The sequence below is a fragment of the Watersipora subatra genome, chromosome 10 (assembly GCF_963576615.1).
Source record: "Watersipora subatra chromosome 10, tzWatSuba1.1, whole genome shotgun sequence".
Classification (NCBI taxonomy): Eukaryota; Metazoa; Bryozoa; class Gymnolaemata; order Cheilostomatida; family Watersiporidae; genus Watersipora; species Watersipora subatra.
The window spans coordinates 38,362,381-38,387,676 of NC_088717.1; the positions used below are offsets into that span (position 1 = coordinate 38,362,381).

The window sequence follows — 25,296 nt, forward strand, 5'->3', positions numbered from 1 at the left end:
TTTCCCAAGACACAGCTAGTTTCCTATACTTCACCTTTTTGTCGTTTTTAAATGTTGATTTGCAACAAAATTCACATTACAGTTATTTGGTATCAAGGGAATCACCATGTCTTACTCTGTTGTGTTGTAGGTGCAAAATATATGGGAATGTGATTATAAGCTCTTAAAAGCTCAAAAACGAACAGTTAATCATAGCCACACGAGACCGCCATAGTTTGGATTCTCTTTCCAAAACGGCTCAAATGGGACGTAGTTGTTACAGGATGGTTTCTGTTTACACTTTCATGCAACCTCATTCATCGAAATATTTTCACAAATATACTTCACGCATTCAATGAAACCATGTCTATTGTTCTTACGCGTCTATTTTATCGTCATTGTAATGCTGTCACTTTTAACACTGATATCTTATAACTTACCGTAAAAAATCGTTAAACTTTTTAATCTTAGCTCAAAGGAGTACATACCATTGTCTGATAATCATGACGAGCCTGTTACTTACCTGTGATAATCGAAAAGTGCTGCAAAATTATTTGCGAAGTATTGGGTCACGTGATCAGATTACGACTTGATGATTGAATAATGCCGAAACAAAACTGTAAAGTAGCGAGCATCTACATATATATTTGATACGGGGTCTTTGGTAAAACCCGAAGTGTTTGTCATAAACTTGTGCTACAATAAGTTTTATATTGAGCTTTTTATTGGCTTTTCATTTTCTGTGAGAACATCACGTGACAAGACGATAACCAAACTGTAATGACTGCGTCAGAGAAATAAACAGATTCCAATCTACGGCGGCTTTTCGTTTTTGAGCTTTGAAGAGCTTGTAATCACATTTCCACGTATTTAGCACCTACAACACAACAGAGTAAGACATGGTGAATGTTTTGATACTAAATAATTGTGATGTGAATTTTGTTGCAAGTCAACGTTTAAACATTTAGCTGCAGTGCATTTGGCATTTTAAGGTTTTGTAGTGCGTTGCAACAGAAGTTTTGCTTCTGTTGCAACTTTCATAAGAACTATGTGATAAAATCATTATGAATCAAGTTAGAAAGAAAACTTTTCTTGTCATTCAATGCACTCGTTAATAGAAATTGAAGAGGGGCTCCTACAAATTTCTAGGTTAGGTTAGTTCAGTTAGGTTTGTTCTCCCTGTCATGCTAGGTTCTATTTATGAGTACTGGTAAGGGAATAAACAGCTGGCTGTTTACATATTGAGCATAACCTTGGAAGAATTAGTTAAATTTTCAGCAGTCAGCAAAACTGTAAATTTCTTCGGGTGTAAATTTAGTTGGATTTTGCTTTGAACAGTGAAAAAACAGTGTTATGGTTAGTGTGTGGTGTGAGCAATCCCTCGAAGATCGAGTAGGATGTCTGCTTAGCTTACTGCAAGCAGAGGCTCTGTGTGTTCTTAAAAGCATTTTTACACAAAGAATGGTTCTGTGATCAGGTTGAACATGTCTGAGTCCAGGGAGAACCTCAACGATTGGAAATATGTTTAGTTGCAGAGAGCAATTTAAGGTTAGATATCATTCCTGTCATCACCAGTGACCTTTTTTGGGACTTCAACTTCAGTCTGTTGTTTGCAGGTCAGGTCAGGTGTTTCATACTCTTAGGCCACAACAACGCGCTTGGTAAACATAAAAAAAAACATTGCTCAGGTGTCACAAAGGCCTTCTAGTTGACACCGATAAGCTGTGTATCACAATGCTGCCAATCTTGAAAAATTCCTACTGATCATACTCGTGCAAAAGCTATTATATCTTTGTGAACACTGGTATGTTATTCATTATGATGATACATGTAAAAAGTCATGAACAATTGATTTATGGCAAAACTATTAATCAAACCCTGAAAAACAAAAATTTGTAAAACATGCAAATATATATTGCTTTGTGAACAACTTGAAGACAATGTCGTAAACAAGCACTAATGGTGAAAGACTAATGCCAGAGTGAAGAATTTGTATAAATTATGCATTATTCTAAATCAGATTAAGTAGAGCTGTTAGAGAATTATTTTAAGGTTTATATAATACCAAATATGCTAAAACTAAACGGAGATGTAAATAGGTATAAAAAGCTCATACGTCTAATCGATGATTTTAAAAAATCACATTATTTCTGCAACTTCAAATAAAATTCACCTATTTTAGTCTTTCCCTGATGATGTCACACATTCTTGTGTGATTTAAAGATGGTATCAAACAGTCCATTAGTTCTTTTAATGGTAGCGGCAGCCTGTTTAGAGAAGCAAGTGCTGGCCAGTCTTTTTTTAACTCCATTTTCACCAGGTACCTCTTTGATGTTCAATTTATGGTCAATAACTCTAAATGAAACTAAACAATCAATGAACACAGCAAGTTAAAAAAAATAGCAATGATATGCTTACAAGTTGAACAGGAAGCACAAACACTTTTAATGGCAGTAATATAAAAAGGAAGATAAAACTCGGAAAATTTTAAACGTTGCTAAGGATCCCGGAGTGCATAGAATTAAGTGTGAAAAACAGGCAAATAAAGAGAAATAAACTAAATAGATAATTAGATTAGAACAAAAATTATGTACACAAAAGATAAAGACTAAATAAGAAAAGATAGTAAAAGAAACATGTGTAATGGATGATGTGACATATTAAAAATGGCGAATCTACGAGTCATGTTTAGGCCCTATTTGTTTTAACATAGAGCCCAATAATCTATAGAACAGCAACAGTGAACAATTTTGCTAGATTGATTGTTACTCTATGGTAACCAGGTGATGAGTCATCTGGTGACACCTAGCAACCTAGTACTCACCACTTATGGGTTAGTTGATGAATGGATCAGTTGATCAAGTCATTTGAATCATCATCAGCTCTCTACTCAACAAGGAAATCCGATGTTGCAAACTTACTGTCCATGATTTCACCTCCATTGCTAGAGTAATTCTCAGAAAGACATGTAGCTTGTGAGTAAATTGTTCATTCATTGGTCTTTGATCTACTACTGCAACTGTTAGCCAAATTGTTGGCTGAGAATTAAGGACACTGCTAGCAAAACCAAACATATTTGGGTTTTCCTTTATTTCGAAGTTGTGAAAGCTTTGACTAACTTTGTTCCCTGAGTGGGCTTTCTTATAGACATCTAGTAGATATTCATCAGCTATGTCATTGGTGTATACCGAGCAGGAGCATGCTCTATTTAGCATGCAATACATATACCAAAAATATGGTTCAGTTATGGAAATTTTTTATATCTTAGTTACTCGGTAAATCCGTTACTCACTCAGTTACTCCCTCAGTTACTCACTCAGCTACTCACTCAGTTACTCACTCAGTTACTCACTCAGTTACTCACTCAGTTACTCACTCAGTTACTCCCTCAGTTACTCACTTAGTTACTCAGTTGCTCAGTTGCTCAGTTACTCAGTTACTCAATTATTCAGTTACTCAGTTACTCGGTTAATTAGTTTTACACACCTATAGAAGAGGAATCCCTGAAAGATTTGACTCTGTTTACAACCCAACTAGCTCTTTGAAAAGTAGCAAAAGTGATAAAGTTGCTTTGATAGGTAACATAAACAGATCAACTCTTTACCTCAACAATTATTTTCAAAATTTTAGTCCTATCTGTATGGAAAAATAAGTCTTTGTTCGAAACGAAACTGTGACAAAAAACTGGTTTTGGACTTGACTTGAATACAAAGACAACGCCTGAAAAACTGTTTTTATGAGTCTGTTATGTCTCTCATTCCTTGTTAGTTCCTAACTTGCTGACAACCATAGCCCGAGTGACGTTTGTGCAGTTACAGACACTACATGCTATCTGAGTGTCCTGGTGTGTAACTTTTCATGTAAAGTTTGACAGGCCTAAACATGGCCCAAAAACATTACCCAAAGTGGCTCTGGTTTGTGTGCGTAAACTAGAGTATAGTTTTATATCAACTTTTAGTTATCAAAAAGAATTACAGTAGAGACGGGTTTCTGGATTGCAAAGAAGTACTTTTGTAACTACCGTCATGAGTTGACATTTGTTTAATAAAAGGCAAGCATGATATTACTGCCCATTGCTACAACTTAATGTCCTGCATTCAGCATATTCTGCCGTTTATTTCTTGCATCTTGAGAGCATTTGGATCATATCTTCTTAAATTGTTGTTCTTTGAATCAGAATATAAAGCTCAGGTTCTTAGCCTTTGCCGATGTATTAGTTAGGGAGCTATTAAAGGATTACGACCCTAACATTACATCTGTTTCTCAGTCTACTTGTGTCTCTCGTCACACTGCCACACTTGTTTACTTCACCAGATGTGTGATGCGCTCGTGGTTGTTTTGTTTTTCGCGATCACTGATCCATCGCCTCATCAGATGTTTGGAATTTTACCAGTTGGTTCAAAAGTGTGTTTACTGTCTTCAGACGCTAGGCTGAATGCAAGCCTTCATCCGATTCTACTCTAGTCCTTTCTTTACCATAAATCATGGTTTATTCGGTACTGATAGTGAGCAACTTACAGAAGAGCCGACTGGTATTAAGAGATTGCCTGCTAACACTTAAAGAGACTGGATAGGCTCTATGGCATGGCTACCTATTTGCGTGTTTCCAGTCCAGCTCAGTGATTTAGTGATTCATTGATTTATTGCAGAAAGCAGTAGTGCAGTAGTGTAGTAGTGCAGTAGAACAGTACAACAGTAGAACAGTAGTGAGCTAGTGAGCTGAAACAACTGACCAGTAAACAATAAGTTCCCGTTCAATTCCCAAAATAGGCTACTAGTGGTGACAGAAGCGACATGACCTTAAATCTCTTTATGAAATTGTGTTTGTTGAGGTTCTCTTGCCACTGGACTCAGACCTCTACAGCTAAGGTCACAGAGCCATTGTTTGTACAATCTTTGAAGGATTGCTCACCCAGTGTAAGGTTGAAGATAGCTTATAGCTCATATTAGTTGGTCAAGAAGACTTTGCAGGTAGATGCTTATTCTATCAGTGTACTGACAGAGAGCTGAACTCTAACATCCTTCTAACATTGTGTTGATGTTGCCCTCACACAATTGTATAATAATTGAGTGAATTGGTAGATGCTAGTTCTATCAGTGCACTGACATAGAACTGAAATCAGCCCCATCTTTATAAGTTTACAGCTTTTGACATAGGAGCTGCGTGTTTGATACAACAAAATCACTGTTTTGAACAGTTATCAAGTTTTTTGACTTTCTAATATTTTTTTGTCACGCATTATTTCTTTAAATTTTATTTAAATTTCTAGTCATATAACACTTGAAAACACAAGTTTTATCTAAGGGCTAAGCATTTTAATGTAGTGGATAACTTTTGAGCTTTTTTCATCTTTATTGTGGTTTTTCATTTTCTGCTTTTTATGTCAGCACTCTTCTGACAACTCATTTTTTTCTGCCACCAATTCTAAGGTGGCTGATTAACCGGTACATTGTATATAATTGTATAATAATTGAGTGAATGAATGTAGAGTAGATAAATACAATAATAAATGAATAGATGAATAAGTAAACAAAAGAATGACTAAATCTAAGAATAAATGCATAAAATAAGCAAAAGAAAAAGTAAATTCATACAGTGAAGAACAATCTGTTTTCATCTTTAATGCGACGTCTTCATATGACGTGTTCTGTATAAGTTTAACTGTTAGTTTTTTGCAAACTGCAATGATTTGTTTTCACAGTACTGAATAATTTATTAATTGAATGAATAAATGAATGAATGAGTAAATGAAGGAATAGACAAACACATAAGTAAATTAAATCAGTAAAGAACGAACTGTGCTCAACTTCAATCTTTTTATTTAATTTTCTGTATAGGTTTAGTTATTGCATAATTATCAGTTTTCCAAAACTTGACTTCACAAAAGAAGCTTAAAGACTGTATCAATTTTAATAGCCACAACTGATCTAATGTTTGCACCATGTATCACTAGTTGTACATTCAATTCCCAATACTTTATCATTTAGTGTGTTCAAGTTGATCAAAGACTCTTGATCGTGCTGAATCATGAAACTAGCCTTGTTTAGGGGAAAGGATGTATGTAAAAAGGAAATACAACTTCACGCAACAAAATAGATACAGTATATGACCGACCAACTGTCAAACATTTGGTCCTCTGCGTAATTTTGGTCAACAACTAGACAAGGTCACTAACTAGGAATAACATAATACGAGAAATAAGAACACCTACTTACAGAAACAAAGCAATACAGAGTAAACAAGAGTGTTGATTATATAAACAAACAATACATGTGTATAAAATACAGCTATGCATATATGTCAATTCATTCATGATCTGAGTGAAAACATTTCTTACACTTTCGCAACTCACAGTTGCCATTTTGCTGAGCCTAAACAGTTGAATTAAGAACCATCTGTTCTGTGTAAGAAAGCAAGTAGTAACTAACCTTGTTTAGAAAACAATGAAGTTCATAAAAAAGCTTTACATTACAAAGTAGGTAAGTTATATGACCAACTGGCAGACTCTTGTCTGCTGAGCAATTTGGTCTTTAACTGCTAGTATATAGTAGGTCAAGTTTCAGACTCAACCTACTCGTTTTAATACGGTTTGAGACATCAACAATATACCACAAGCTAGAATAAATGAAATTCTATTTTTGGTATAAATTGTGATTTCTATACCAACTCAAAGTTCATTATGTTATTATAGATAACATAACAGTGTTTTACAGCTCTTTTGCTAAGGTAACTAGAGTAGTCTGTGTGCTGAAAGTATCAGAAAATGTAGTATACTGCTGAATATTGACAGTGTCTAAAGTATGCTAAATGAGAATCATCAATGTTTTTCTCATAAAACAGCAAAATACCCTACGTTTATTTCTATATATCTCCTATTAATATAAATATAAATGATATGAACAAAAGAGACATTAAAATGAGGAGTTTGTAAATTCAGACTCAAAAGATGAGATATAAATTAGACGCTCCTATATCGTATATCGTATATAATAGGCCATGAACATGTATACCTGCTTGTTATAGTAAAAAGATTTTGTTGTTGTGCCTAGTTGTAGTCATACAAAATATTTGTTATTAGTTTTACTTTGCAGAATAGACTTTGCTGTTTAGAACAAATAAGCCGATACTTGTGCAGTTCCTATCAACTTGTTGTACGATTACTGCAATCATGGTCTATAAAACCAGTGAGATTGATAATAAAAAGGAGAAAAGTTGTTGATGCAAACTAATAATACTGCGGTTACGATACAGCTCACAAATTAAAAGAGTCTACTCAAGTTTTTCCTTTTTGCATGGTCAAAGGGGTGAGTTTAAAAAGATCTGGATCCAGATTAGCCAATTACATGTATTTTACTGTTCTTATAACATAAATTCCCTATAGCGTAAATGTTCCTGGAATAGATTATTTACGTTGTAGGACCAATATAATAAGTCGGCAAAATTGCTAAGGAAAACTAGTCCTCTGTCCAACATGACCAAGAAAATATCTTCTATGAGAATATTGCAGATGATGAGGAGTTCCGAGTGAGTAAGAGCAATTGGTTACTCACTTTAGCCATTTCCGTGTAAACTGTATCACATTACAGCTCAACTTTTCTTGATTGCAACATGGTCTGGTGTGTCTCGATACTACTGCTGAATGAGTTAAGTTCATATCTCAGCAATAAAACTTTTCGTAAACTTTTCTAAACTTTGCCCACCCTATACCTACAAGTATATCTGACTTGACTGTAAACTGTGACTGAGGCACTTTTACATAACATTGCTGAGTGCTATTAACATTCAACATAAAAAATAAACAAATAATTAACTAAACATTGGATGTAAATTGAAATGAAAAACATTTAAAATTTTTGTTAATGTTGCACTATGAAATGTGATACTACCATATGTATGCAGTTTTACTTCAATTAGTTGAGTTATTCAGTGTTTAGATTATATTAAATGGAGCTTCATATCTTCTGCTTTAGTTTTAAAGTTATGGGTATAAAATGATGAGTGCCTGTGGCAACAGTAGTAAAAAATCTGATGACGCTTTTATGGAAACGAATCAAAATTAGAAAGTAAAACAAGATTTTTGAACCAATTATCTGCTGTATGATTTCAATATGATTTCAATAAATATCAATTATCTATGAAGTCAGCACAAACCAATTCTTTATAAAACCAAAAGACCAATTCTTTATGAAGTCAATAAAACCTACAAAGCTTACAATGAGACAAAAAGCTGATAAAAAGAACAAATAAACAAAATAAAAAATTAAAATTAGAAAGGCTATATGAAATAATTTGAATTAAAATATACAATATATCAAATGTAAAAACAAAAGAAACATGAAAAATGTATATTAATTTAATTGTTACACGATCTGCATTAGACTAGTTTATAAAGTAGATTACTCGTACAAAAGTGTCAGGCTTAATATTGTCAGCACTGTCATATTGTGTGTATTAGTCCTCTTCTGCACTATCTGAGTCTGAGATCCTTAACTCCTGTTTCAGTGGAGACTCAGCTGTATAGGCAGATATCTTTGGTTTTTGGGCCTTTCTCTTGCCTGTCATTTCATGTCTCTTTGCTTCGCTTTCTTTAGCCTCTTTCTATAGCCTGTTTTTCTCAGCTGAGTCTGAGAGGATAGTAGATCTTGCTTTCTTGCACACTAGATTTTTGCAAATTACATTCTTGCAAATTAGATGCCTTGCAGATCTTGTGCTTTGTATCAACCTGCTCTAGGAAGGGCTTCTAATATTAGACTGGTTTGTTTTTATCTTGTCGTTTCTTAGCAAGTTTGTAAAATCAAAAAGCTAGTTATGACAAGAAATTAATTATTGCTCTAAATATATTTACTAAAATTTGAAGCACTTGCACATTTTTTGATTATTTATTATTAAATTATATACATGTATTTATTTATTATTTATATTATTATTTCTTATTATCGTAATTAAGTATATTATTTACCCTTTATTTATATATGTGTAATAAAATAACATAAATTTTTGCATTAATGCCAGATAGACACGCAAATTCCATCTTATTTTACACCTTATCAAATAATGCCAACGAATCTTTGCAATCAAGAGAGGCGGAATAAGTTCTTCAATGACACTATTTACCCCAAACCCCTAATTTCAAAAACTTAAAATGTAATAATACAAGATTTGATCACACTGTGTAGAGAACATGGTGAGTTAAAGCAGCGTATGTGTTTGATTCAACATATTTGAAATTACTTTAGAATATACAATGTGTTTCGTTGAGTTCGGCCTTAAACCATAATCGAAATCATTACTTTTTTGAGGAAAAATCAATAAATTTAAAGTTTTGTTTACCATTTAACACAAAAAGTACTAAGTGAAAGTAAAACAGCCACTCAGGCTCAGTATTTGTCTACAAAATAGAACAACCTAAAAACTGTAGCAGTTTTATTGCCAACAGGGATAGAACTACTTACCCCATGGCACTGATTATTCCTCTTTCCCTGTAAATAGAAACTAACATAGATGGATATATCAGGAAAGACCTCAATTTCTAGGCCTAGTGTGATTTACAATGACTTCATATCTTGCTTTCTTAGAGTATCAAACACTAGTAAGAAACAGGTAAGTTATACGAGATACCTTATCTCAATCAGGTATCTAACAACTGTTTGCTGATGATGCATGTTATCTGACAGTAGACTGTAAACTGTCTGTGTATTAAGTTATCCACTCCTGATATTTGTACATCTAGACCAGGCAGGTGGTTGACTCTTTAAAATATTGAGATGGCTATAGAAAGGAACACTTTGTCTTCTTCACGTTGATAGATTTTTAGTGCTGTTCATACATATACACTCTTGATACACTTTAGACTGATTTATAAATATGAAGTTGATAATAACAGTCATGTACTACAGTATAGACTTAAAGACTTTGATAATATTTATTTATATTAGCTGATCTAACTTCTACAGATGTATTTTAACTTTGATTCTGTAAAGAATAATCACAGCAGCACTTATGCAAGACATTGGGAAAGGAACCACACAAGCTGACCTTGATTCTGAGCTGTTTATTTATTAAATCAGCGTTATACATGTGATCTCATGATTAAACGTTTATACACTCGCCAAACGAGATTAAAACGAGATTAAAACGAGATCTCATGATTAAACGTTTCTATGCTTGCCAAACGTTCATTGGCAAGCATAGAAATGTTTCTTAACAATATACTTTAATAATAGTTATTCAAGTTAACTTCTATGACTTTTGCAGATAAAATTGGAATATTTTTCAATTTTTGTAAACTTGTACGATGTTTCTACTTTTATAAGTTATTAATTTAAAAGATATTTTACCAGCTCATCACATTGTCTACCTACAGACTAACAAGTTGCTTGGAATACTGCTGTTTTAGATAAAGGTTTTATTGCTTGATTGACCATATGAGTGCTGAGTTTATTGGTACAGTCAAACATGGATAACTCGTCCACGGATAGCTCGAAAAAATGGTTAATTCGAACATTTCCTTTGGTCCGTTCCCACGTAATGATAAATTGCTATAGATAACTCGAATTCAACACTGTTAATTCGAACTGTTTTTTTGCCCAACAGCTACCGAAACGGTTGTTTTCGCTTTAGAAAATCACTTTATTCAAAGCCATAGAGGTAAACTTCATCTGTTCGTAATTCATAAGCGTCGTTATTACCACCATCGGCAAAATATTTTTGTCAACGACTTTTCTAAAAGTTTGGTGAAATTTGATTTATACAGCGATACGATGAATAGCACGGGCTAGCCGGGTCACGCGCGCAAGAATTTTCGCCACGCACATACAAAACAAAAATCGCATGTTGTTCTGTATGTGCATGGCGAAAATCCTTGAGTGCGTGACTCGGCTAGCTCGTGATGAATAGTTTTCCGACGTTGATTCCGTGTTGAATCAACGTCGGAATGTTGAATGTTTAAAACGTCTTAAAAAATGTTGTAATTAAACGTATACGTTGTCTGAGCTACAAAAAACTATTCATCGTTTGACCTAAACACAGAATACGTGTGTACATTCAATAAGTATCTATTAAAAAAGCGTGAGTGATATATAATGTACCGTAAAACCTCGTAAAACTTCTAATTGAACTGCCTCGGAGTGTTGCTCTTAACGAATCCCAGGTAAAGTAAAGTAATCTGCATAAACTTCAAGAAAAAACGGCAAAATTGATCGTGGGTAAAACCCCAAAAGAAAAAAATGTCTTTTCTTTTGAGCATTTCAACAACGATCAAGTTTTGCCAATGTCAATCTGAAAAACGTCCTGGCAATAACATCACCTCAAACAACAAACCAATCTCAAGTGATAGAAAAATCTCTATACTTTTTCATGAAAACGTTTTAAACTTTACATTAGAAGCATTTAATTTGAAACAAGCCATTTGTGCTTTTGATTTATATTATAGTTTGTATATGTACATGTATCTACTAATAAATAAGTAAATATATGGACTTGTGACAGTGCTCTGATAACTTGAACGCTCTGATAATTCGAACACTTTTGCTCGGTCCCTTGAAGTTCGAGTTATCCATGTTTGACTGTATGTGTAATATCACATTAGCATTTTTATAAATTAACTCAAAAAGGTGTGTTTAATACTACAATGTACTAGCTATAGCATACTTGAACAATTTGGTATTACAAAAATAATTCAATATTCATTTTTAAATGCACAGGTGTTCATTATAAACCGGAACTAACTTCTTTGCTTGTGAACCTCTCGATATTGAATCCGACATAAAAACTTATCCAGAGACCAGCCTCAGCGGTAAACTTTAGTAGAAATTAAGAACTTAGGCAACAACAGCAACTAAACATGTCGTTGTTTGTGTGCTCAGTCAGTTTTATTCGTATTTTTGTATCAGTCAGTTTTATTTGTTCTTGTTGGCTGTACATAACTAACTCATCTACCATTCTATTAACTCTATTATTATACTGAATGTCCTTGACCTTGTTCTTACATATTGTTGTAACCTTGACCTGATTAAATAAAAAAGGGGACTTCCTGTCTGAACATCAACATGGTGGCAGTGTGTCCTTCTTTGCCTTCAGAACTATCTATTTAATCCTACTCTTAGCTGATTGCTAATAGCCATCCATTGCCTATTCTTAGCTGACAATCATGTCTAAGCTTGAGGCACCACAAGGATTTGACTTTTCATCACCAGCATCGTTTCCAGAATGGTTGAAGCGATTTAAACTGTATAGGGTAGCTACTGGCTTGTTGGATAAGGACGGTGGTGTACAGATAGCAACCCTCCTCTACACGATGGGTGGGGATGCTGAACAGTTGTATGAAACATTTACATTTGCTGATGATAACGAGAAGAAGGATTTTGATATAGTTTCTAAGAAGCTTCTGGATTACTTCAACCCAAAGCGGAACGTAATTCATCTTAGAAGTATATTTCATACAAGAGCTCAGAGAGCAGACGAGAGTATTGAGAGCTTTATTAGGGATTTATACAAACTCAGTGAGCATTGCGAGTTTGCAGCAGAAAGAGACAATACTATCAGAGACAGATTAGTCGTTGGACTGCTAGATAAAGAACTGTCTGCAAAGCTACAGCTGGAGGAAAACTTAGACCTTAGCAAGACTATCTATATGTCTCGACACCATGAGCTAGTCAAAAATGAGGTTGCCAAACAAGTAGAGATTGATTCAATTAGCAGATCATCTGCTAGCTGTGGCACCAGCCAGAAGAATAGCGACAGGCAGGCAGTAACAAAATCGTACGCCAACTACCAAGAAACCATTAATTGTAATAACTGTGGCCTTAAACACAAGAGAAGACAATGCCCAGCATTCGGTAAACAATGTCACCATTGCCAGAAGCCAAACCATTTTGCCAAGAAGTGCAGGAGTAGAACCAGATTAACTCCGGCTGCTGCAGAAATTGTCGATCAAAATATGCCAGAAGGAGAGACCTACTACTTAGATGCAGTGACACAAATACAGGACAACAGCGAGCCATGGTTTGTGAGTATCCCTATAAGCAACACAAACATTAAGTTCAAGGTTGACACAGGTGCCGATGTCACCATATTATCCAAAAACACTTATGACTTACTTATTGATAAACCTGTTCTATCTAAAGCCAATATTGAATTAAAGTCTGTTAACTCTGATGTAACTGTTTTTGGCTATTTCATATTGAACACTAAGTACAATGGTCATGAGTACTCACTCAAATGTTATGTAGCTGATTGTAGATCTAACCTTTTGTCTAGGAATGCAGTTAAGCATATGGCGGTCATCAGCTCTGTGGTTGGTGCTGTCGGGTGTGGCACGGCTTTCGCGGTCCGGCCTGGTGCTGTGTTGGGTAAGATTAAAGGGAAGCCTGTAACCATCAACCTCAAAAGTAACATAAAACCTACTTGCATCAATGCTCCGCGTCGCATCCCCTTCCCAATGTTAGACAAAGTTGACAAAGAGCTAAACAGAATGCTCAGTCAAAACATTATTAAACCGGTAACACAACCCACTGAGTGGTGCTCCCCCATAGTTCCTGTCCAAAAAAAGTCTGGCGATGTACGACTCTGCGTAGACCTTAGGGCTGTCAATCGCGCAGTAGTTAGAGAAAATTATCCAATACCATCCTTCGAAGAACTGGCAGCCAAGTTTAGCAATGCAACAGTATTTTCAACACTCGACGCCCGCAGCGGCTACCACCAAATAGCTCTCGATGAGGAATCAAGCCTGCTGACCACATTCATCACACACAGAGGCAGGTTTAGTTTCACACGCCTACCATTTGGGATATCCAGCGCCAGCGAGTTGTTTCAGAGGACCATGGAAGGAATTCTATCAGGATGTGAAGGAGTCGTTGTCTATCAAGATGACATACTTATTTTTGGTCGCGATATGCAAGAACATGATCGGAGGTTAGAGGTAGTCTTGAAGCGAGTTGCAGAACATGGACTGGAACTAAACAGCGACAAGTGCTCATACAGGCAATCTAAAGTCAAATTTCTGGGCCATATGTTCAATGCTAGTGGCATCAAACCAGACCCATCCAAGCTGACAGCAATTGAGGCCATTGGTCATCCCAAAGATGTTCATACTCTTCGACGTTTTCTTGGCATGGTAAACTACATGCAACGATACATCCCGAACCTCTCACAACTCGCCAGCCCACTAAACAACCTGCTAAAGAACGACAGTGTCTGGACCTGGGGACAACCACAAGAGGAGGCGATGAAGGCCATAATAGAACGTCTTAAAGGTTCTCCCGGCCTTAGATACTACGATAAAAAACTCTCAGTTTCTTTGTATGCAGATGCATCTGCTGATGGTTTAGGGGCAATGATCTGTCAAGAAGGTCGTTGTGTGTCATTTGCATCCCGCACTACTAATGAGACCGAAAAAAACTATTCCAACATAGAGCGTGAGCTCCTTGCGCTTGTTTGGGCTTGCGAAAAATTTGACCAATACTTGCGCGGCTTGGAGAAATTCGATCTAGTCACTGACCATTCCCCATTAGTCCCCATGATTAACGGAAAAGACCTGAACACAGTCCCACCCCGTTGTCAGCGTTTACTGATGCGTCTCATGCGATATAATCCGGTGGCAAGATATCTTCCAGGGCCACAGATGGTCGTTCCTGATACTCTTTCTCGATCACCAGACCTTAGTGATGTGCCAGACGTAAAACTGACTGAAGAAATAGAGGAGCATCTCACCTCAGTAAGAACAAATCTCCCCATATCTGACACTAGAATAAACAGCATCATCAGAGCTACACAAAAGGACAGCATCTTGGTAGAAGCGCTTCATTATACTCTAGATGGGTGGCCCAAATACAGCAAAGATGTTGTCCCAGCACTACACCCTCTATTTCATGTACGCTCCAACCTATCCGTTGCAGAAAACATGCTTCTCTTTGAGAATAAAATAGTAATCCCAGAGTCGCTGAGGGAAGACATACTTGCCGCAATACATGAAGGTCATTGGGGGTTGGAAAAATGCAAATCTAGGGCAGCACAGGCGGTTTGGTGGCCAAGCATAAACAGCGATATTCAGTCCCACATAGCAGCATGTGAATTCTGCAACAAGCATAAGCCCGCCAATCAAAAAGAGCCCATGATTTTACAGAGCGTTCCTGAAAGTAAATGGCATACCATTGCGACAGACTTACTGGACTACAAGGGTTCAAAATACTTAGTAGTTGTAGACTTATACAGTCGTTACATTGAGATTATTCGCACTCAAAACACCACATCATATATCATAATCCAGAAACTCAAGTCCGTCTTTGCTCGCTGGGGAATCCCTATCAAACTAGTTAGTGACAATGGTCCTCCCTATAATAGTTATGGATTTGCCAAGTTCATGACTGACCTTGGTATAGACCATGTGACTAGCAGCCCGTATTACCCCCAGTCTAATGGGGCTGCTGAGAGAGCCGTTCAAACAGCCAAGAAGATTTTGTCACAAGATGATCCAGCAGCTGCCTTGATGACATATAGATGCTCAAAGACCGTTACTGGATACAGCCCTAACGAGGTAATGTTAGGTGCCGATGTTAGAACATCACTGCCCAGGCGTTTGACTAAACCTAACGTGGATACTGAAAGAATCCTGGGGAATAACTTACAGGCCAAGATGTCCGCCAAGAGGCATTACGATCAATCGGCTCTCAATCAACCTCTCAATCAGTTGACATCTGGTTCTCCTGTTCGAGTACGAACCAATGGAGAGTGGAGTGACCAGATCTATGATGTAATGGGCACGGCCGGAACACCCAGGTCATACATAGTTCAGAACCAACAAACTGGGCGCAGGTTTAGGCGGAACAGGCGCCAACTTTTGCCGTCACAAACAGCTCAATCCAGCGACTCATCACCATCAGACCTCACTGCACAATGCTCACCGCAACCACCAACGCCTAGTCAGCTAGCCAATCCACCATTACCCATAATTGACAACCCTAGCCTTACTGATAGCGGTCACAAACCTCAACCTGTTAATCATCAAGTCTTGCCTAGGCGTACCACCAGGTCCGGTCGTGCGGTTAATCCTCCTCGCCGGTACTCGCCATAGTCGGTGACCGTCATGTGCTTACTGATGTGTAACATAATTTTTCTAAACTGATTAATATCGTTATCTGTTGTTTTTTTTTGTTGTTAACATAGATTTTTTGGAGTTTACATGCTCTTTTAACACAGGTTATGTTATTGTGTTGTAGTTGCTTTGATGGGGAGGATGTTGGCTGTACATAACTAACTCATCTACTATTCTATTAACTCTATTATTATACTGAATGTCCTTGACCTTGTTCTTACATATTGTTGTAACCTTGACCTGATTAAATAAAAAAGGGGACTTCCTGTCTGAACATCAACAGTTCTTATTGATTTTATTTTTAATGTATTTTATTCTCAAGTTTTACTAAAGTTTACCGCAGAGACTGGTCTCTAATTAAACGTTCTTATCTTATTTTTCCTACATAAATTTTGGGGCTAAATCTGTTATGATTACCAATGGAACGACTGACATAATATCGCAGCCAAACCGCATAGACGGAAGAGAACAACTCCCTTTCAGTGCATCTGATGCATCAGGTGCGGTGCGTATTGTGACAAGCTGTTGTTTTACTCGCTCCGCTCGACGGGAGACATCTCAGCAAAAACAACAGTTTGTCAAGACAGGCTACACCACAGCAATAATCAATAGCGGTCTCAGGCTAGTAGTAGCTCTCTGTTTAACGCGGTCTTTCTATTTCGAAGTAGCCTGAATTTATATAAAACGGCTTGAATTTACGATAGTAGATGTGCTTTCAAAGCAACGTTATGGAAATAATTACCGCCTCAGGCTAATAGAAGTTCTTTGTTTAGCGCAGTCCTATAATATTTTGAAGGGCATGCACATAAAAACCGGTTGGCAAGTTTGGGACCAAAGGTTACGCATGCAAACTTTTACGTTTTGCTTTAGTGTTCAATGCAGCGCGTGAAAGTTTTGCTCTGCCAAAAAATTGTTTGTACGCTAATATCGACTAGTTCAGCAGTGCAGAAGAAGAGTTGAGGCCTGAAAATGTTGTGAAAGGTATTGGACAACTAGAAGATGTTCATTCCATCCAAAGTGACAATGAGAACGCTGCTATCCGAGCAAATGATGGAAATATTTTTGTTTTAAAAACATAAATTTTTGTTTCTGCATGTAATATAAGTATGGTTAGTTTATGTTAGTTGTTCATGAATATATATTTGTGTCATTCAATAGATTATTGTTGTATAACTTATAAATATGCAGATTTATAGAATGTGATTTAATAGCATCCTTGCATCTATCTTAACATGGCTTACAATGGATCGATGCTCAGAACTCCAATTCTATTGCACATAAAGAGCTAGTTTTGGCTGCAAACTGTAGAAAACATATATATCAGTGAGTGCAATAAGCTTTTATTTAACAACATTAAATATATATAAAATAAAAAAAAGTTTTCAAACTTAGAATGAAATAAAATTTGAAAATCCCAACATATTGCAAAGAAGAACACAGGCTATAATATCATCGCAGGTCAATTGCAAGCAATACATATCAACTGGTATAACATTTCTGGAGAAACATTTCTAGGTTTTTCGATGCATATCTATTAAGAGATCTTTGACAAGTCAGAGGTAAGTTAGCAGATTTATTGCATTCAAAATGTTTAATATCGGTCCACCAGAAAAAGGGCACAATATAGGCGACATCCGCTTCGACCGTATTAGGGCAAAAATGATTTTTCATGAATTCTGACAAGCCATTTGAAAAATAGGCCGCCAGCCTCTATTTAAATGCCGCCTCCAATTGACCACCACCATGGAGGAGATGCCAGGAAAGGTTGAAAAATAGAGCGCCATGGTGTTCAGTTAGAGGTTTTACGGTACATTGTTTGTTTATATAATCAGCTGAAATTGTTTTACTCTGTATTGCTTCGTTTCTGTAAGTAATGTTTTTATTTCCTTATATTGTTAGCCCTAGTTAGTGACCTTGTCTAATGCCAACTCATGTTTTGTTTGATCTGCAGTAATTTAATTGTCAAATGTTGTATAGCCAAGTTATGATATAATGACACTAATTAAGTGTAGCTATGTATAATCGTACAAACTTTAACACTGAGTTTTAACAAGCTTAACTACAGTTTCAACAAATAATATAACAGAACACTAGCCTGCAATCCTATTATATTAAGACTAGATTAAGGTTGCCTTGAAGATCCAAATAGCCCAAGAAAGTAGATTGTAGTTCCAGATGTTAACAATTCTTGCATAGCCCAACTCAATAGGCTCGTATGTCGAGATACGACTGTGTTCCCAATTTATGCAAAGGGAAAGGAGTTAAACCAAAGGTATGCAGTGGTACAAGAACAGCTATTATTCAACAGGAAACAGTCTAGGTAATAGTGTACTACTGTTCTACCATTCATGAGTATATGACCTTTTCAGTTTTATGCTACTAGCCACTTTGAGGCATGAAGATATGTGTACCATGATTAACTAAGCAAACAAAAAAATTTTTGTGCACATACATATTGGAGAAAAAGATTAAAGCATGCATGTGCATGCTTTAACCTTTAAAGCATGCACCTCACAATGTAAACATGCATAAGTAGGTACCCATAACTGGTGATGCATATTGCTCAGCCTATCCATAGATACAAAGTACACAAGTAGTACCTCTGTGTCTTTGTGTCCCTTCACAAAGGCCATTTTGAAGAATGCTTCTAGTAGACCTGCAGATTTAAAGTTTCCAGCGGAGATGTCAAACAGCTAAATACTAACTGCCAAAAGATAGGACTAATTGTTAAAGAGTTTCAAATACTCATGTAAAGGCATTTATTTTTTGCATGACAACGGAAGCATAGGAGAAATGAAATGTACAAAATAAAAAAATTAAGGATAACATAACAGAGAAAAGTACGAGTAAGTCCAAGTAAGTTTTTCACCACGGTTGGTTGAGAGTGAGAGATGTGAAGGTCAGTAAACTATGTCATCAATACTTGACCTCTTCAGCTCAGATTGTCCACTACAAAAAACATAAGAATACAATTGAGATAAAGGTCAAATAAACCCATTAAATCTGACAGTGAAATTAGCCACTTCTGTGGTTTACAACACTGTAAGGTAAGTATTTCAAAAACCCTTAGGCAAGAAATCCCAAAATGAAAACAGTGAGTTTTCATCTATAAGAAGACCCAATGGAGTTACCCAACCCAAGTATATGATGGCGAGATAACTTCTAAGCAACATGGAGAGATGAAAGTGAAAACGGCCAATACCTGACATTCTTTCCGATCTTATAGTATTCTTCAACACCTACTCTCCGTCCAAGTATCTCCACAAACTGCGTGTCATGAGTGATGATTATAAGCTGAAAGTTTTGTTGCCTTTTGCGAGCACTAATGATCCTACAAGCCAGATAATGGATCAACTTCAAAGGAATATATAACAACCAAAGGATAATATAATTGACCTCTGACCCACTCTAGGCTCAAAGGATACAGATACATTCATGATACAGTCGAACCTCTTCTTATAATCACCTCAACATACAGTCAAACCTCTACTTACAATAACCTCTACGTACAGTCGAACCTCTACTTACAATTACCTCAACATACAGTCAAACCTCTACTTACAGTCACCTCAACATACAGAGAACCTCTACTTATAATCACCTCAACATACAGTCAAACCTTTACTTACAATTACCTCAACATACAGTCACACATACTTATAATCAGTGCTGTTCATTTAATTCGATCATGCATAACCAAACATCAAGTTTAGTCAGACATTATATGTTTAGGTAAGGCAGCGTGTATTGCATTTACCATATTTTATTTTAAAACTACCCTTGATATTACAGAAAATTAAGATTTTGATATGATTACACTAATTTTTTGTATTGCTCATGATATGATACGGATTAGAAAATACATAGTCTATATTTTACAACGGCTACTCCATATGCTGCAAATTCCAATATTTTGTATGTCCTCTCTTTCTTGTCATTAGGTATAGCTTTCAGTCTCCTCGACATGCTCTCAATGAGTTTTTTTTACAAATTATAGTCAACTGTCATTTTAGTTACCAAAGCTGTCTCAATTGCTTGATTCAGAGCAACAGCATTGAGAGGCAGCTTTTTTGTTAAACTGCAGCAAGGTAATAGACTCATCAGAGAGTAATGCATTTGACCAATGTTGAATGGTGTAGTGCCTCTACCTCTGGACAAAAGCTAGTCTCAAAGTTTTTTTTAACTGGAGCAAGACGTGGTTTGGATGCAGATAATCTAGATTTTAGTCCAAAACCCTTACTTAATCGTCTGAAAAATGTACTTTCTGATACAGCAACTCTCGCAGGCAGCAATGCTGCTCTCATTTGTTTAATTCAACTTGTTGGTAAATTAATTGGCCTTCGTCTGAATATATTCATCTTAATTTGTGGTTGCCTTTATTCGACCTGACCTTTTCTGGTCATTGTAGGAGCCTGTCTAACAAACCTAGTGATTGCTGTCGTGCACTGTAGCCTTTTTACATCCAAACTTGCATACCAATCCTCTTTCACTGTACTTATCTTGCCTTCAAACTAATATCCAGGTTCAAGTATTTGGTGCCAATGGCGGTTTGCTGCCCATTTTTCCCTGGTGCTACAACTAGGATTTGCCACTAAACTGATCCGAAAGTTAAATAAAACAACAGTTCTTGTGCTGTCGATAATGAACAGACCTAAACTACCACTCACAAAACTACAAGAACTGCTGAGATTAACTGAGGCCAGAAGCTAGTACAATCCATTCATATGAAAATTCTCCAAATTTACTAAATGGTCTTAAACTTTTACAAATGACTGTACATATTATGGATTTATTGTTTTAATCGCTAAATACAAACCATGCATACAAAAAAATGAAAGTAACAAAAACAATGCAACCACTCTGAGAAAAATCGTTTTTGCAAGTTTTGGTGAATGATTCATTTTTTGGAAAACCAATTATTACCTTATTTATTCATTATTAGTTTAATATCCTTGCGGTCTAGTGTGCTGTGAGAGAGCATCAATTTGCTTACAATCTCAAAATACAGTTAAACCTGTACTTACCCCTACATACAGTCTGTACCCTGGTAGTATAGTATGCCGTGACAAATCATCAAATGTGCCAATGAAGCACAGAAAATATGTGACAGATCGTATCATTTTCAATACCAATGAGGCATTTTTTGTAGTGCACAACGGGCTCCCAAAGTGAAACTTGTCCTTCTGGCTTAAACTTTTGTGAAGCCAAGACATTCCCACCATTTATGAAAATGTAACGTTTATAGCGTGCGGTTGCTATGCCAGTCTACAATACTGAATGTTGATTGGTGCAGGTGTTACAATGCCAGTCTACCATACTGAATGTTGATTGGTGCAGGTGTTACAGTGCCAGTCTACCATACTGAATGTTGATTGGTACAGTTGTTGCAGTGCCAGTCTACCATACTAAATGCTGATTGGTGCAGGTGTTACAGTGCCAGTCTACCATACTGAATGTTGATTGGTGCAGTTGTTACAGTGCCAGTCTACCATACTGAATGTTGATTGGTGCAGGTGTTACAGTGCCAGTCTACCATACTGAATGTTGATTGGTGCAGTTGTTACAGTGCCCAGTCTACCATACTGAATGTTGATTGGTGCAGGTGTTACAGTGCCAGTCTACCATACTGAATGTTGATTGGTGCAGTTGTTACAGTGCCAGTCTACCATACTGAATGTTGATTGGTGCAGGTGTTACAGTGCCAGTCTACCATACTGAATGTTGATTGGTGCAGGTGTTACAGTGCCAGTCTACCATACTGAATGTTGATTGGTGCAGGTGTTACAGAGCCAGTCTAGCATACTGAGTGTCACAAGTTCACGTTGCATTGAAAGCAATCTACCAACTTCCATCTCTTGCTTCGAGCAGATGGACAGACACCGCTTTCGTTGTAGTAAAGACTAGCGGAATTCTCAGTGTTGCATATTTAATAAAAACGGTTTTTGCCTAGAAAACTTATTTTAATCAACACATACATATATATATAGCAACATTGACAATTCTAACTTTTAAATGAAGGCATTTGTTTATTTCTGTGTGTCCAGCCAATACATAATTCAAATATTCGAATTCTTGAGGCATAGCTAAAACAGATTATTAAAAAACATTTTTTACTTATGCTACACATTCATTCAAGATTTAAAACAGCTTATAAAAAGTGACAGGTAACGTAGTTGCCATTGGCTAAGTTTCTTTACCCAATAAATTTGAGTAACTTAAGCTAACATTTTAATCCTTACTATAATAAGAGCTGTGTCTGTCCAAAGCCATTTGAGAGCGCTTGAAAAGAATATTGCATCTCTCAGGAATCGGACCCATGCATTTGGATGCATGAATGTGAAGCCAAGTGCGCTACCACAAACCTTGCAGTCACCTTGTAACACTACGGAATAACTGTGCATATAATTATTACCCACCATGATCACTCACAGCGCACTGGACTGTTGAAGCATACAAGCATGCACACTTTAATCAATCACTTTTACCTGAATATACCACAGACAGACATTCAATTTTATATCTACTATATAAACGGCAATCGTTGTGTATCTGTCTGTCCGCTTTATAGAGTACCGTACTTTTCGGACTATTAGCTGCTACTTTTATATAAGGGCGTGTCTATTCTGTGGTTTTTTTCACCGCTAGGGCGCATTAACGGGAATCTCTGGTTAGTACACGCCTCTATTATAATACGTAACCCGCTATTCATCGTAGGGATGGACGATAAATACTGATATGCTAATAGTATGAGTTGTCTTCTCGATATATTGAGTCACCGATAACTCCCAAATATGACCAGCATAAATAAATTATGTGGCGGTCTTTTTTTTCGATTCGATCGTACGAAGCAAACTTAATTAATATGAGTAAGTAGTAAAATTAATTTAGTAGTAAATATTAGTAGTGAATTAAATAAAATTTACTACTCTTTAAATAAATTAATGAGTAGTAAATTACATCTAATTAATATTTACTGCCAACGTGTACCGGGAAGGTCATGTGAACATTTGTTTCTTGCAACCACTAGAAAAACGCTGTTCTCCATCTACTTTATAAACGGCAATCGTTGTCTGTCTGTTTGATTGAGTGTCCGCCTTATAGAGCAGTCTTTCCTTTTATCGTCGTACGAATTTCGGTCGTACGAAGCGAACTGAATTAATATGTGTAGTAACAGTAAATAAATTATAGAGCGGTCTTTCTTTTTTCATTCGGTCGAACGAAGCCAACCGAACTAATATGAATACTAAATATCGTAATTTCGTAATATGGACTATTAGCCGCTACTTTTCTCTGACGATTTGAGCCAAGCGGCTTATATAAAGGTGTGGCGATTCTGTTGTTTTTTTTTCACCGCTCGGGCGCATTAACCGAAATCCCCGGTTAGCACGCTTTTTGAACAGCAAATTTTCTGCCGTGTTAAAAAGCGCCTTCCTGAGTTCTGCGGCCTATACAAAGGTGTCTATACAGCTATATAAATGTACTATTTATTAAATAAAATAAATTAACGAGTAGTTATTTACATGCAATTAATATTTATTGCCAAGGTGTACCGAGACGGTCACGTAAACGTTTGTTTCTTGGAGCCACTGGAAAAACGCATTTCTCACTTACTAAATTTCCACATCAAAAAGCTAAGTGTTTCTTATACGATGTTGTATTGTATATGAATTGCCACATCTCCACTACTTAATAACGCTGGATTTGCCGCTGTTCGTGATAGTGGGTCATGTTCATTTCCTTCAGCAGCCGAGTTACTAATTTTTTTCCAGCTACGAGTAGGCCTACTGTAACTTACTATTACAGAACTTTCACGAGTACTCCGAGGGTTGCGATACGCTATTGTGAAAAGAAAGAGAGCTGCTGCTATCGACTTACTGTCACCCTGCATCAGCCATGACCAACTATACGTCGCCTGCTCAAAAGTAGGCACACGCCGAAAACTGTTTCTTCATACACCCAACAGAAAAACCAAAATTGTTGTCTATTCGCAAGAGTTGCGTTGAACTAAGGGAGAGAGAGAGAGAGAGAAAGGGAGAGAGGGGGGGGGGAGAAAGGGAATGAGAGGGGGGAGAGGGAGAGAGAAGGGGTGAGAGAGGGAGAGAGCGAGGAGGAGAAGAGGGAGAGAAAGGGAGAGGGGGGCGAGAGGGAGAGAGAGAGGGGGGAGAGGGAGGGAGAGAAGGGGAGAGAAGGGGAGAGAGAGGGAGAGCGAGGAAGAGAGGGAGAGAAAGAGGGAGAGAAAGAGGGGGAGAGAGGGGAGAGAGAGAGGGGAGAGACAGAGAGAGGGGAAAGAGGGAGAGAGGGAGATGTAACTGCATATTTGGAGTTGTTTTACAGTATGAAAGCCAACTCTCAATAAACCTTATGCTGCCCGTGAATCTGTTACTGTAGGCGGGTAATGCAGCTAGTATATATATATATATATATATATATATATATATATATAATGCTGTTTCATTACAGCAAATGCTCTTGAGTTCGAGGTTACATATTGACTCATAGCATATTTCAGTATAATCAACCTAATTATTAGCTTCATGAAAACACCATGTCCGGTGTACTAGTTCTCAATAATACAAGACAGGCTTGCCCAGAATCTTCTAACGACACCAAAAGTTGAAAAAAGCTAATTCAGATAAGGTGAGCAATAACCAGGATCAAAGGTCAGATGTGAGTGAGATATTAGTCCAACATTTCCTTTTACTCGAATCAAAGACTATAAATTACAAAGTATGCAAGAAAAGAGGGAATAAATTGACTTACTCTGAGAGAGCATGGGCCAGGCTTTCGATATTTTCTACATCCAAGTTAGTCGTTGGCTCATCCAATGCGAGAATTCCGCAGCTTAGACAAAAGGTCTCTGCAAGCGCAAGACGGATAATGAGAGACGCCAGCACCTGTAACAAAAAAGCACTGTGCAAAACAGATGATAAAACCAGTGCTTGCAGTATGCTATCAGAATGAATCGTAAACACAATGATTGGCCCACTGGAGCAGTAGTAAGAGAAAACAGAGAGGTTGACCTTTTGACCAGCGCTACAGCGACCTCTCATGTCCATTTGAATACCATTTCTTATCATGACCACCCTGTAGTTGTAAGTCTTTCGTTTGGAGATATCTACCGCTTCCACATCGCCTTCAGCAGAACCTCCAGATGCGTCATCAGAACAAATCTCTATATAGTCTATATCTGAAACAGTAAGTGACGACTCAAACATTTCTATATAGT

The 25,296-nt window shown here is 36.9% G+C and overlaps 2 protein-coding genes across 3 annotated transcripts in view; one reads left to right on the forward strand and one right to left on the reverse strand.

Annotated features, from left to right (window-relative positions):
- Positions 1–12,247: 12,247 nt before the first annotated feature.
- Positions 12,248–16,325, forward strand: LOC137406587 (uncharacterized). The gene is made up of 2 exons (XM_068093184.1): positions 12,248–12,986; positions 16,195–16,325. Exons 1-2 carry the CDS (start codon positions 12,276–12,278, stop codon positions 16,201–16,203), a joined length of 720 nt encoding a protein of 239 aa, XP_067949285.1. The 5' UTR covers positions 12,248–12,275; the 3' UTR covers positions 16,204–16,325.
- Positions 16,326–18,828: 2,503 nt separating this feature from the next.
- Positions 18,829–25,296, reverse strand: part of LOC137405851 (DNA repair protein RAD50.L-like) — a 108,471-nt gene continuing 102,003 nt past the window's right edge. For both annotated transcript variants that reach the window (XM_068092278.1, XM_068092277.1), the window contains 4 exons: positions 25,091–25,257; positions 24,831–24,964; positions 19,273–19,401; positions 18,829–19,019 (listed from right to left, as the gene is read on the reverse strand). In XM_068092278.1, the coding sequence (XP_067948379.1) occupies positions 18,971–19,019; positions 19,273–19,401; positions 24,831–24,964; positions 25,091–25,257 (479 nt within the window). In that variant the 3' untranslated portion in view covers positions 18,829–18,970. The remainder of the gene's footprint in view (positions 19,020–19,272; positions 19,402–24,830; positions 24,965–25,090; positions 25,258–25,296) is intronic.

Coding starts and splice junctions, on each gene's coding strand:
- LOC137406587 (XM_068093184.1), top strand. CDS start 12,276: ATGGGTGGGGATGCTGAACAGTTGTATGAAACATTTACATTTGCTGAT.